The sequence below is a fragment of the Mus pahari genome, chromosome 4 (genome assembly GCF_900095145.1).
Source record: "Mus pahari chromosome 4, PAHARI_EIJ_v1.1, whole genome shotgun sequence".
NCBI lineage: Eukaryota > Metazoa > Chordata > Mammalia > Rodentia > Muridae > Mus > Mus pahari.
The window spans coordinates 91,954,317-91,967,295 of record NC_034593.1 but is presented as its reverse complement, the minus strand read 5'-3'; the positions used below and the strand labels follow the sequence as shown (position 1 = coordinate 91,967,295).

The 12,979-nt window shown below is 47.0% G+C and overlaps 1 protein-coding gene across 1 annotated transcript in view; it reads left to right on the top strand.

Moving 5' to 3' along the window:
- The window catches only part of Vangl1 (VANGL planar cell polarity protein 1), a 51,114-nt gene extending 39,465 nt beyond the window's left edge, over nt 1-11,649 (top strand). Inside the window, exons 5-8 of the mRNA XM_021196388.2 lie at nt 385-518; nt 1,792-1,924; nt 3,669-3,903; nt 8,075-11,649. Of these exons, the coding sequence (XP_021052047.1) occupies nt 385-518; nt 1,792-1,924; nt 3,669-3,903; nt 8,075-8,335 (763 nt within the window). The 3' untranslated portion in view covers nt 8,336-11,649. The remainder of the gene's footprint in view (nt 1-384; nt 519-1,791; nt 1,925-3,668; nt 3,904-8,074) is intronic.
- Nucleotides 11,650-12,979: the final 1,330 nt, after the last annotated feature.

Here is a 12,979-nt window from a genome sequence, read left to right as displayed (position 1 = left end):
GAGCATCATCAAAGCTCCTACCTTTTGGGGGGAGCCTGGAGCTCCTCAATTTCCTCTTTTCTTCCTTCCTTTTTTTTTTTTTTTTTTTTTGGTAAATTACGGATAAACAGGAAAAGCTTTATGTATCTATCCCAAACCTAAATCTCAGTTACAGCTTGTAGCTTCCTCCTCTTCTAGCTACTGGCTGGCTGGGACATGGGGAATGCTAGAACCCGGGAGAGAGGAGGAAGCCATCACAGTGGGAGCCATGGGGAGTGTGGAGCCAGCAGACTTCCTTGGGAGGGCTGCCTTGACTTTCAATTGACTTGAATTAAAACGACTTCTCATTTCAGCCCCCTTGTATTCTGTGAAAACCCCGCCTTCATTTTTCCCCTCATTTTACAGCATCCAGCGAGCAGCCTTGGTGGTTCTGGAAAATTACTACAAGGACTTCACCATCTATAACCCGAACCTCCTAACAGCATCCAAATTCCGAGCAGCCAAGCACATGGCTGGCCTGAAAGTCTACAATGTAGATGGTACGTGCTTGTGGGGCGTGGGGGCCACAGTTAGGTGACTCTGTGGCTTAAACCTCACAGTACCTTTGCTTCAGCCCTGTACTCTGTGCTTGCCTTACGGTCTTTCCTCACTTTAGAACAATTTATATTTTTAGTTTAAATGTAGACAAACATGTTTTCCAGGGGGAATGCCAGCTTACAGTCTACATATATAGCAAGTTCATCCACTTGTAGATTTTGGTATTGGAAACTGTAGCTGTGTTTCCTGCCTCCTGCTGGGAACACTTTAGCTTGAAAGTCCTCCGGAAAGGAATGCTTTTCAAAGTCTGAGCAGTTTACCCAAAGACTGCAGGTGCTCTCAGAGGGCCTAGAAATGTATTCATTCCGCCTAGAGAGCTCCTCTCAGGCCTCTCCTCTTGGTCCTGGCCAGGAGCAGGAGTTGAATGGCAACCAGAAGCTGGAGACAAAGTCAGAGGTCAGTTTCATTCAGGGTGTCAGGTGCTCAAGTGTGAGAAACAGGACTCCCTGTCACATCTTGCTGGGCACCTGGGCTAAGACAAGAGCTTTGCAGACTCCGGGAGAGATTCATGGTATCAACATGACAGCTGGTTTACATAGGTATCCGTTTTGGGCATTGGTATCCGGTCTTTTTTTTTTTTTTCTTTTGGCTAGGTAAGGTATATGGCTGGTAAGCCTCACCCTTGATGGGAAACTTAGCTCTCTAAGGCACCCAGAAGAAAGCATTAGGTCCTAGCTGTGTCTTTGTGATAAGCTAAGTCGGGTTATGCTCAGATGGGGCGGGGCGTGCTGCAGTTACTGGGCTTTGGTGTTGGGGGCGATAGCACTCTGCTTAGCTTGTTTTCCTGTGTGTGACCACTGTCAGTGTCCCTTGACTTCTCTTTTCTCTGTCTGTCCTTGTTCTCCCATCCTGCCCATTCTCTCTCATTGTCCGCTGCATGCGATGTCCCAGCTGCCCTTATGGCCAAACTGAAACTTTGTGTAGCAGATGGTAAGTGACTTCTTCGGCCCGCTCCGGCGGGTGTTATTCTTGGCCGGCGTTTTCAGGGGTGAGCAGTCGGCAGCCCCTTCAGAGTTCTTTTTCCATTTCCCCCGTCAGACTGGGGTTGGATCTCCTGGCTGCTGTGAGCGTGGAGTACTGCGCAGGCTCAGCCAGGGGTGCTCCGTAGGGGGGCGGGGAGAGTACTAGCCGACCACAGACCTTGCTGCTGCTTCTCCATCCCATATCCTGGCGTTTGCCGTTTTAAAGCTATCTACCTTTCTCCTTTCCTCAAAGGGCCCAGTAACAACGCCACTGGTCAGTCCCGAGCCATGATTGCGGCAGCAGCTCGGCGCAGAGACTCCAGCCACAACGAGTTGTATTATGAAGAGGCGGAACACGAACGCAGGGTGAAGAAGCGGAGAGCGAGGTCTGTGATCCTTGCACACCTGGGCCCTCCTCCTGCTGAACATTTTATTTTCACTTTTTAAATTTTTTTAACTTCCAGAATTAATTTTCTGTTTGTACGCATGACCTGGATGACAGTTTACAGATCACCACGTTATTCTCACATTTCTCAGACTGTGTGTAATCACCATCAGACATACCTCTAAACACCCATAACAGGTCCTGGGCCCATTCACAAGGCTTACCACGTGGTCTGTGGGCCTAAGCCTGGGCCTGGGAATCTGCATTTAGAGCAGATTTCCAGGGGGCTTCTGTGGCTGCCCTTGGAGGGGGCAAGCCCCATCCACACCATTTCCCATGTGAACTGAATGTGACAAAGGTGGCTTCCCTTATTCTTCACCTCATTCTTCCCTTTCCTGAGTTGCTGGGGGAATGGGGGTGTGTGTAAGTGAAACAAGGGGACTAAAGCTCTGCTTTCTTGCTTGCTTGCTTTTCTTTTCTTTTTCGTAGCCCAGCCAGGTCTTAAACCCTCTGTATAGCTGAGGATGATGCTGAACTTATTTTTAAAAAACCTTTTTAAACATCTTTTTGTGTGTATGTGCGTATGTGCATGTGTGTATGTGTGTACATGTATGTGTGTGTGTACATATGCCACAGCGGAGAACATGACTTTGGGGGATTGGTTCTTTGTCTTCTCTTACACGAGTTCTGGGGGGTCAAATTCAGGTTGTCAGGCTTGGCCGCAAGCACCTTTGCCCTGAGCCGTCTTGTCAGCCTGACTTCTTGTGTGGCCTCCACCCTCTGAGTGCTGGGTCAGAAGCCTGTGCTACCACATGAGGTGCTGGGTCAGAAGCATGTGCCACCACATGAAGTGCTGGGAATTTGTCCCAGGTCTCTGTGGTGCTGGGCAGGCCCTCTGCCAACTAGAGCTACCCAAGCTTTGGCTCTATAGCATCCGGGTCTGCATGCTCGCTTTCTCTTTCCAGATGGAGTGTGAGCATAAGTCTTTTTATTTCACTTTTTTTATTGGATATTTTATTTATTTACATTTCTGATTCCCCTTTCCTGATTCCCCCCCTCCAGAAACCCTCTATCCCCTCCCTCTCCTCCTACTTCTATGAGGGTGTGCCCCCACCCACCCAATCCTGCCTCCCTGTCCTCGCATTCCTCTACAATGGGGCATCGAGCCTTCACAGGACCAAGGACCTCTCCTCCCATTGATGCCCGACAAGACCATCCTCTGCTAAATATGCAGCTGGAGCCATGGGTCCCTCCATGTGTACTCCTTGGTTGGTGGTTTAGACCCTGGGAGCTCTGGTTGGTTGATATTGTTGTTCTTCCTATGTGGTTGCAAACCCTTCAGCTCCTTCAGTCCTTTCTCTAACTCCTCCATTGGGGACCCTGTGATCAGTTCAATGCTTGGCTGCAAGCATCTGCTTCTGTGTATGTCAGGCTCTGGCAGAAACTCTCAGGAGACACCTTTTATTGGAGAAATCAAAGCACAGGTTAAAGTGAGCTTTCTGAACTCATTATTGGCAGAATTAGGAGGCCCAGGGACACCACCCACCCACTCCCATATCATTTCTGCTGTTGATCTTCTCCCAGGCTCTTTCCATCTCCTGGAGGGATACAGTATGACAGAGCCTTGGGGAAGTTGGTGGTAGGCCAGGGTGCTTTAGTGAACAAAGGCCCTCTGCATCTTATGGGACTGTCCCCAGACCCTGCAGTGAGTGCTGCCTTGCTGACTGTTCCGAATCTCCTTCCAGACTGGTGGTGGCTGTGGAGGAAGCCTTCATCCATATCCAGCGTCTCCAGGCTGAGGAGCAGCAGAAGTCTCCCGGGGAGGTGATGGACCCCAGAGAGGCAGCCCAGGCCATCTTCCCCTCCATGGCCAGGGCACTGCAGAAGTACCTGCGCACCACAAGGCAGCAGCACTACCACAGCATGGAGAGCATCCTGCAGCACCTGGCCTTCTGCATCACCAACAGCATGACCCCCAAGGTACGTGCTGCCAGGTCAGGGCTGGGGCAGAAAGGTCCCTGGGTTTGGCCGGTCACATGACATCCTGTGTCTCCACTGTTGCTTACCACATTATTTAGACTTACTTTTGATTTTGATATCTGTGTACTTGTGTGTTTCTGTGTGAGCATCTTTCATGTTTGGATGTCCCTTGCAAAGGCTAGAAGATGACATTAGGTCTCCTGGAACTAGAGTTACAGGTGACTGTAAGTCTCCTGATATGGCCAATAGGAACGGAACTTGGGTCTTCTGGAAGAGCAATGAAGGCTCTTAATGAGTCATCTCCAGTCCATCCATCTTATTTTTTAACACAGGCTCTCTCACTGAACATGGAACTCAGTGATTCTGCTAGATTGGCTGGCCAGTGAGGCCTGGGATCCTCCCCATCTTTCTCTCCAGCCCTGCACACGGGGGTCCTAAGAGTCTGAACACAGATGCCCACATTGGTACAGCAAGCACTGGAACCCTGAGCTGGCTCCCCAGCCCAGAACAATTGTATTTTAAATACACGTTTTGAAGGCCTCTAGATTGTATAATAGAGAAAAAAATTCCACCTGGAACTAGCACAGAGCAGAGGCAAGGGCGGGCAGGAAAGTGTGTACACGCTCAGTATGACAGGAAAGGGTATGTACACACTCAGTGTGACAGTGAAGCATGTGTACATGATCAGTATGACAGGAAAGTGTGTATGTGCTGAGTACATGCTAAACTGACCCATTTTAACCTGGACTCTTCACCAACTGTCTTGCTGTACAACTTTGGACAAATAGCTTCTGGTACTGTGCCTCAGTTTCCTAACCAGTGAATTGAGGATGTTCTTCATACCTCATGTTAATTCATGTGATAAAGTCATACCTATCATTTGATAAAAGTCTGACTAAACAGCTGTCTGTAGAAACAATGCCACCATTTTGAATGTCATAGACTTTGTTTTTATCGAGCCTTCTTTTGGATCATGGCATTAGTACACTGTAAGGTATAGATGTTGCATCATCAGCAGTGTTATCTAACAGAGGACTGGAGCCAAAAGAGGAAGGGTGGGTACAACAGGTATCATGGTAGGTTCGGATTCTCGCCCACACTCAGTTTGTTTGTAGCTGTGCACAAGTTTTTCTATAATGATCCCTCCCATATAAAGCAGGGATAGCTGTCTGACAGAGTTGCTGTGTAAGGGATGATTGTAAGGGAAGCTATAGAGCATGAAATCACATGGAAGCGTGGATGACCTTGGCATTGGTGCACAAGTGTGACATCCCATCGCCCTTCGTCATATGGATGTCTTACTCTCACACTTCCCACAGGGATCCATGCTACCAGCTCGGGAAAGCCATGCAGAAATAGCCATGACAAACTGTAAGGGTTTCCGTTTCTTTGATTCAGTCGTCTGTCACCCAGGAAAATATCCAGCAAGCTGTGGCCACAGTCAGCTCGGGACCCATCTGTGGAGCTGGCTAGCCATGGCTAGAGACATGTACCTCTGCACGAGTGCATACACATGCACTCCTGTCACACTAAGTGCATGTATGTGCTTCTCTGCCACCCTGAGCGTGTACACACTTTCCTGTCACTGTCCACTAAACAACGCAGCGCAGCAGCTACTTAGCATCAGTGTAGTAGGTGCTGCAAGCCACATAGAGAGTAAGCATTCTAAAGTGCACAGGTATCTGCAGGGTGCATGCAAATGGTGAGAGACTTGAACATCAGGTTGTGGTATGTAAGGGGCATCCTAGTCAGCTTTTCAGTTAGTATCTGTATGTACAACTCTACAACTCTACATTAAAGGTAGGTTGCCCACCCCCAGAGTAGTATTCTGTATAGCTTCAAACTGGAAATTGTTTACAAATGCAAGAATGTCTCTAGCATGCTGTGGTATATCATCTGCTGAAATGTGGGTGAAAACTTGAATATTTCAATGTTACAAAAGTCCATATACAACAGAAAACTATTGTACCCTTGTGCAGAGGAATAGCTTCTGGCGAGGAGAAGGGACAGCTGTTTTTCTTTCTCCAGGGTTTCTTAAAGTTGTATGATACATTCCCACTTCATTTTTAAAATGTATGCCTTCTTGAATTTTATTTTTAAAAAAAAAGAAAAAGAAAAAGAAAAGTCCAGTGTAGAAAGTTATGTTTTCAGCCAGCTGTGGTAGATTATCACTGTAATCACACTGCTTGGGAGGCCAAGGCAGAAGGATTATGGATTCAAGACCACCCTGGGCTATGTAGTGAGTTCTGGTCCAGCCTGTGCTACCTAGCAGAAACTTTCACAGAAACAAAACAAAAACAAAACAAAACAAACAATCAAACAAAGAAACCAACCTATCAAATACGAACAAAACCAAAAACAAAACTAGAGCTGGTAAGATGGCTCTTTGGATAAAGGTGCTTGCCGCCAAGCCTGAGTTCAAGCCCCAGAACCACATGCTGGAAGGAGAGAACTGACTCCAGCCACACGCATGCCATGGCATGCATAGGCACACACACAAACTCGGAGGGAGAGAGAGGGAGAGAGAGAGACAGAGACAGAGACAGAGAGACATGCTGGAAGGAGAAAACTGACTCCAGCCACACACATGCCATGGCTTGCATAGGTGTGCACACACACAAACTCAGAGAGACAGAGAGAGAGACAGAGAGAGACAGAGAGACAGAGACAGAGAGACAGAGTGAGAGGAAGGGAGAGAGGCAGGGAGTCAGACAGAGAATAAAGTAATTAGAACTCCCCCCCCCCCAAAAAAAAAACCCCACTCTGGCCCCATACCCCACTCCTTACAGTTCAGGCTGCTGTGTGTTCTAGTTTTTAAGGCAGGGATGCTTTGATACAAGACATGCCTGCGCTTTGGAAACCTGCTTTCTTTGATCAAGGTTTCTTGGATCATTCATTCCGTACACACAGATCTGACTCACGCAGCTTCCACTGTGAAGAGCTGCTCCTAATTCCACCAGATGTGTAGATTTGCCTAACCACTTGTCTGTTGGTGCACATTTGAATTAAGTTTCACAGGTCGAAGCCAGGGGTTGGCTGTTTCTGTGACTCCTATTTCACTGGAGCACAGCCTCGCCTTCTTGTGTGCCTATCACCATGGCTACGGCTGCTTGCACTGCCCGGCAGAGTGGAGGAGTTACAAAAGAGGATTGCTTGAAAACTGAAAAGGTCCTCACCTCGGCCTAGGACCAGATGGATACATGCCAGAATTTTTCAATTTATATTGTCAGTTCATTCTTTCTCTCAACTAAACTGATGTATGTATTTAGTTCTATGCCAGATACATTAGAATGTCATACTTTTAAAAGTAGAAGACAGGGTTGACGTAGTTCTTATCTTCTGCAAGTTTGAAGCCTCATGGGGAGGAGACACAAGTCAGCATAGTTCAGGAAGTGAACTATGACATGACGTCATCACCAGTGATTTCAGGAGCTTTGGCAAAAGAACATGTTGATCCATCTGAGAGATAGTATAAGATGTGAAGGTGGGATGGCTCTCAGCGGGAGGAATGGCACATGAAGATGTAGTGAAACCACAGAACTTCAGGCTGCTTGGTGTCAAGCAAGAGCTTAAGAAAGGGGACATGAGTCTGACCATCTCTAGCACTAGCCACTCATCATGCATCAGTTCTGCATGACAGACAACACTCACAATGTGCCTACTGTGAATGCTTTGTGCACCTCATGGCAGCTCAGTGAGCGAGGTTGTGTCGACCTGTCTGCCCAGAGAACGGGCAAATGACGGAGCAGGGTCACACAGCCAGCAGGTGGTAGAGCACACAGCTCTGTCTGTGCGGTTGTCCTTGTCTGTCTGCCCTGGATTCACTGACTACATCTCTATTCCAGGCACTCAGCCTGCCCTCGGGAATTTTGGGCTTTGGAGGGTAGGGGGAGGTGCCCATGTCTTCAGGTGGCATGTTATATCAATAGTGGTAGCCAGTCCCACTTCCCTCAATTCACCCTCTGATTGTAAATTGCCAAAAGAAAATTCGGAAGTCCAAGGAGTCTTCCTTCTGCGGAGAGTGTCTCGTGGACTTCAGCACGAGAGGCTGAGCTCTAGTCTAAGGGATCGGGGTAGTCGAGTAACATTTTCTAGGGGAAAAGAAGATAGAGCCCGGCCACAAAGCACAGCAGCCCTTGTAACTTCACCAGTGTTCTTCCTTGGCTTTCAGGCTTTCCTTGAACGATACCTCAGTGCGGGCCCCACCTTGCAGTATGACAAGGATCGATGGCTCTCGACACAGTGGAGACTTATTAGTGACGAGGCTGTGACAAACGGGTTACGGGATGGAATTGTTTTCGTCCTTAAATGCTTGGACTTCAGCCTCGTGGTCAATGTGAAGAAAATCCCATTCATTGTACTCTCAGAAGAGTTCATAGACCCTAAATCTCACAAGTTCGTTCTTCGCTTACAGTCTGAGACATCAGTCTAAAATCTCTATACTTGTGGCTTTATGAAAAACAAAAGAAGAATATATAAATAGATATATATATATGTGTGTGTGTGTGTGTCCAGGGGGAAGTTCTTTTATAAAGATTTAAAAAAAAAAATCTTCAATGCTGACTCAAACTGGCAGAGGATAGACCAGTATCCTTCGACCATCTGCACTTTATTTGGAAGGAAGCAGATGTCCACCCCAACAAGTGACTGCTGGCATCTGACTTTAATAGATTGGACTTCTGAAGAAGCTGTTCCCTGGAGTTTCTGTGACAGCTGTAAACCAAAGTGTAGCTGCTGTGTGTCCTCGGGAGCCTCGCCTTACAACTGGTCCCTAACTGTGGCTCAGTACCACACCCACCTGGACTTCTGGTCGACCTCCTCATAGTTTCTAGGGACCTCACTTTATTCTGCTTCAGGAAATCAGACACTACACACCGACATGCGTGTTTGTACATGTAATTATCCATATCACCACACCACCCTGGGGAGTGGTGGGCAGTACAGGAAATGTCCAACCTCCTGAGTTTTTATCCTTTGTTGCCTTACATTGTGAAGAGAAAGAAACTGATAGAAAATGCGCACTGCTGGTTTGCAGCTGTTAAGTGACTGGCTTTCCATTTTCCCCCCTGAGAGAGAACCTACCTGCCCTGTTTCTGGCCCTGCTCCTCTGTTGGCCTGAGGCAGGTAGTAGCCCTTCCCTAGCCCTGGGATTGCCTACCTGGGCTTCACTCTAACGCCCACTCTCCTTAGCATCTGGACCACAGCCATACATGGTGGGCTGCCTGGCCAGACTAGCTTGGCCCTCCTGAGATGTCAGGGTCTTGGCTTTCCAAGTATACCCACCACAGCTCTTTGCACAGCCTCTCCCAGTCTTTCTCCCGAGAAGTAGGGTATGACCCTGGGGATCCATTCAGCTGCAGCACCTCCTTTAGGCTGCAGCAGAAGCCCATCCACCCAGTCCTCCTCAGCCCTGCTTCACACAAAACAGGAGAGACCAACACTGTGACTCCCAGTTGGCAGGTACCCCGTGTAGCCATCCAGTTTCCCAGGGAGACAAGTATTCACAAAGCTCATGTGCCAAGCTGCCCTGCCACAGGAAACCAAACAGTGCCCACCACGCTGGCAACTACAGCTGTCCCATCCCTGAGGTTTGTGACCACCACCACTGTGCAACTTACTGCAAGGAAAAGGGTCTCTGGGAAAGAGAGATTAGGGCGTTGGTGGTACAGTTCCGAAGGCCCCTTCTGTCAGCATGTTGTAGCTGTTTTCAGAGGACAATGCCCTTGATGTTCCATTTGTAGATGCAGCTGCCTCCTGGCAGAGCCCTGTGCAGGGGAGTGCCCAAGGAGCCATTTCCTGACACCTTGCAGTGGGCTGTCCTGCTCTCTGCTTGCCTACATCCGAAGCAATGCTCCACCAAGTACTCTTTCCTTTCCCAGCTTCAGGGATCTCGTTTCAGGAAAGGAGAAGCCGTCATCATCTCCGTGCCCGTATATGTGTACCCTTCCTGTCTATGCATTCCATGAACCAAGCGATTTTGTCTGTCATTAAAAAAAAAAAATCCAAATTGGCATGGAATATTTATGATACACCTGTGCTTAGAAAAGCCAATGTTATTCTTTGTTCAGTAACTTTTAGCTCAGAAAGATGTGCTGGAGGAGGAAGAGAAACCTGTAGGCAAGGCACAGAGCCAGGATGCCCCATGATAACGGTGTGGCTTTGTTACACACACACACACACACACACACACACACACACACACACACTGTATAACCGGGTGCTTTGGTCTTAGTTTGAAACCTTTAGGTCCCTTCTACTGGAAGTTCCTCAGGATGTCTTTCTCAGGAAATATTTTAGGAGACAAGGTAAGGGGTGGGCAGTCTGTGAGAGACCGGCTTTGTGTGGAGGGTAATGACACAGCATAGCTGCTCTGCCACGAACACCATTCAGTTAAGTGCCATAAATGTAGATAATGTAGAGTTAAAGGTAACACTACTCATCGGCATCTTACAATACTATGCTTCCAGCTCCGGCCTAAATCATGGGTCTTAAAGGGGTTAATAAGTTGGAGCCCTGTGTTGGTATGTGCATTCCCAGCAGGGCAAAGAAAGGTTTAAATTAAGGAATTAATTTATTTTCCCTCCTGGCCCCTCTCCATCTTCTTTGCATAGAACTTCAGACTTCCTGAAACTATTGTTTTGGTTGTAAATTGAATATCGATTTTTTTTTTCAAAACACTTAAGTTTGCATCGATTCCTGAAAGAAAAACAAAAATCACAAGCAGGATCCTTTAAAGTCTTTGTGCTCCCAGTGTTTTACCAGGCTGAGTTGAAGTGGGAATGGTGTGGAGGAGAGTTTGCAAAAGAAATGTGAAGTTGTAGAAAGCTGCATCACACAACTGAAGACAATAAATTTTTATTTCATTTCTTGAACCCTCATAGCCTACTCTTTGTAAAGGATGTAAATTGCTTCCCAAGGCTAGTAGGATGCATGATCCTATTAGAGGACACGGAATTCCATTACCTTAAATGTTTATAGATTTTTTTTCCCCCTATAACACCCAACCTAAGTTATTAAAATTCTAACATTAACTGTGAAAGAACTCAATGAAGAGTGTAGGTCTGAGATTGCCGTCTTCCCCCTGGTGATTTTCATTATCTACAAAAGTAGACAACTTGTTCAGAAGTGTGTGCTTAAAAAAAAAAAGCAGTCTTTAATAGTCCTCGAATTGAATGCTCAGGAAGTCTGCACCATGGGAGTTAGAGTGGATTTTAATGTTATAAGGCTCACATATCCTTAGGTTATCCATGGAGTCAAAATTCTTTTGGCTAAAGTCCATAAAGTAAATGCTTACCCATCATTTATCACCTCCGTTCCTTCCTCTAACTCCCCCTTTTGAGATCTGCAAGAAGACAGGTTCTTGATAGTGGAGAGTATGAAGTCAGTGGCCTGGGTGTGTTTGCCTCATCACGATTCATTGTTAGGAGTGTGAGGCTTTCTAATGAATGAGGAGACTGGCCGTGCAGGTAAGTCCTAGAAAGGCCCAGGGTGCTCACTCTTGCCATCTCTTGAGTCAGAGGTGGTAGTGAGCAGTTCCAGTTCTACGTCATCTCCTGGAGTGCATGGATTCAATGTAATAGCTTGCTTCAGTCAGAGACACTATTGCTATGATGAAACACCATGACCAAAGCAACTTGGGAGGGGAGGGTCTATTTGGCTTATGCTTCCACATCATAGTTCATCATCAAGAAAGTCAAGATAAGATCTCAAACAGGGCAGGAACCTGGAGGCAAGAGCTGGAGGCAGGAGCATGGAGGAGCGCTGCTTCCTGGCTTGCTTCTCAAGGCTTGCTCAGTCTGCTTCCTTATAGCTTCCAGGACCACAAGCCCAGGGATGGTCCCATCCACAGTGGGGCGGGACCTCCTCCACGGATTACTAATTAAGAAAGTGCCTTACAGGCTTATCACAGACCGATCTTCCAAAGGCATTTTCTTAGTTGGCATTCCTCCTTTCTGACTCTAGGTTGTGTCACATTGACATAAAACAAGCCAGCACAGAGCTTTGTCTGTGAGCTCCTACTAACACACTGGACTCATGGAAATTGACTACCCACCCTCCCCACTGCCAGTCATTGACCCAGTGAACCAACCAAGTGGAGACCCTGGTTTGCTCTCTTCAGCCCTGGCCCTGCTGTGCAAGACTCCCTACGGGTGGATGCAAATCAGGGAAGCGGAGGACTTGTTCTCACCTGAACTTCTTGGGGGGGGTTGCCATGTTTGCACGCTGGCACTCATAACATCCACGTGGCCAGTGACAAGTCGTTGTGTGTCTCGTTTGTACATGTGTGTATGGCTGAGCCTGTTCACAACCGTTCCTCAATGCTGGCTCCTTGTCTGTCCCCTCCTTCGTTCTTTATACTGCCTTCTCCATGTCTGTGGGAGCCTGGTGTCACCTTGCAGGCATGCCCATTCATTTCTTTCTTGCCTTGGGACCTCTATGACCTACAAACAGCAAGAAACAAGGCCAAAAAAGGGCAAACTTGGGGTGTGGGTGTGGGGTGTTACTGTTCAAACTTCACTACCCAGGGAGCCTCCAGTGCATCTATTTAATGTAACTTTTAAAAGAAACAACCAATGATTAGTTAGTGAAATTGACAGGGATATCTATATGATCATTTGAAGAGAGCCCTTCAGCAGAGACCCTACAATTATAACACAGCATAACATATTTCTGGGTAATGTTTGCTCTTTATGGATCTTGTTACATCAGAAAAACAAATAAATAAATCACTACTGTGAACTTACTAATTTGTAACTTTATCATATCCAATTATAAATAAAACACACTGTTTTTAAGTCCATAGTGCAGTTCTTGAATGCTATTCACAGAGGTCTGAGCTGACACACCAGTTCAACTACATTGAAACCATATTTAATTGAATGGGTGCTCAAAAACAAAACAAAAAAACAACAACAACAAAATCCAATTGGGGACCACATTTTGTGATTAACTTTTTTTGGGTTAGTGTATAGAGTGATGGATTTCATTGTGGAATTATTCTAATGAAAATTAATGGAGTTCCCATTTTGACAAAACATTGTATTTAGGAAAGGGAAGGGGAGGGGAGGGGAGGGGA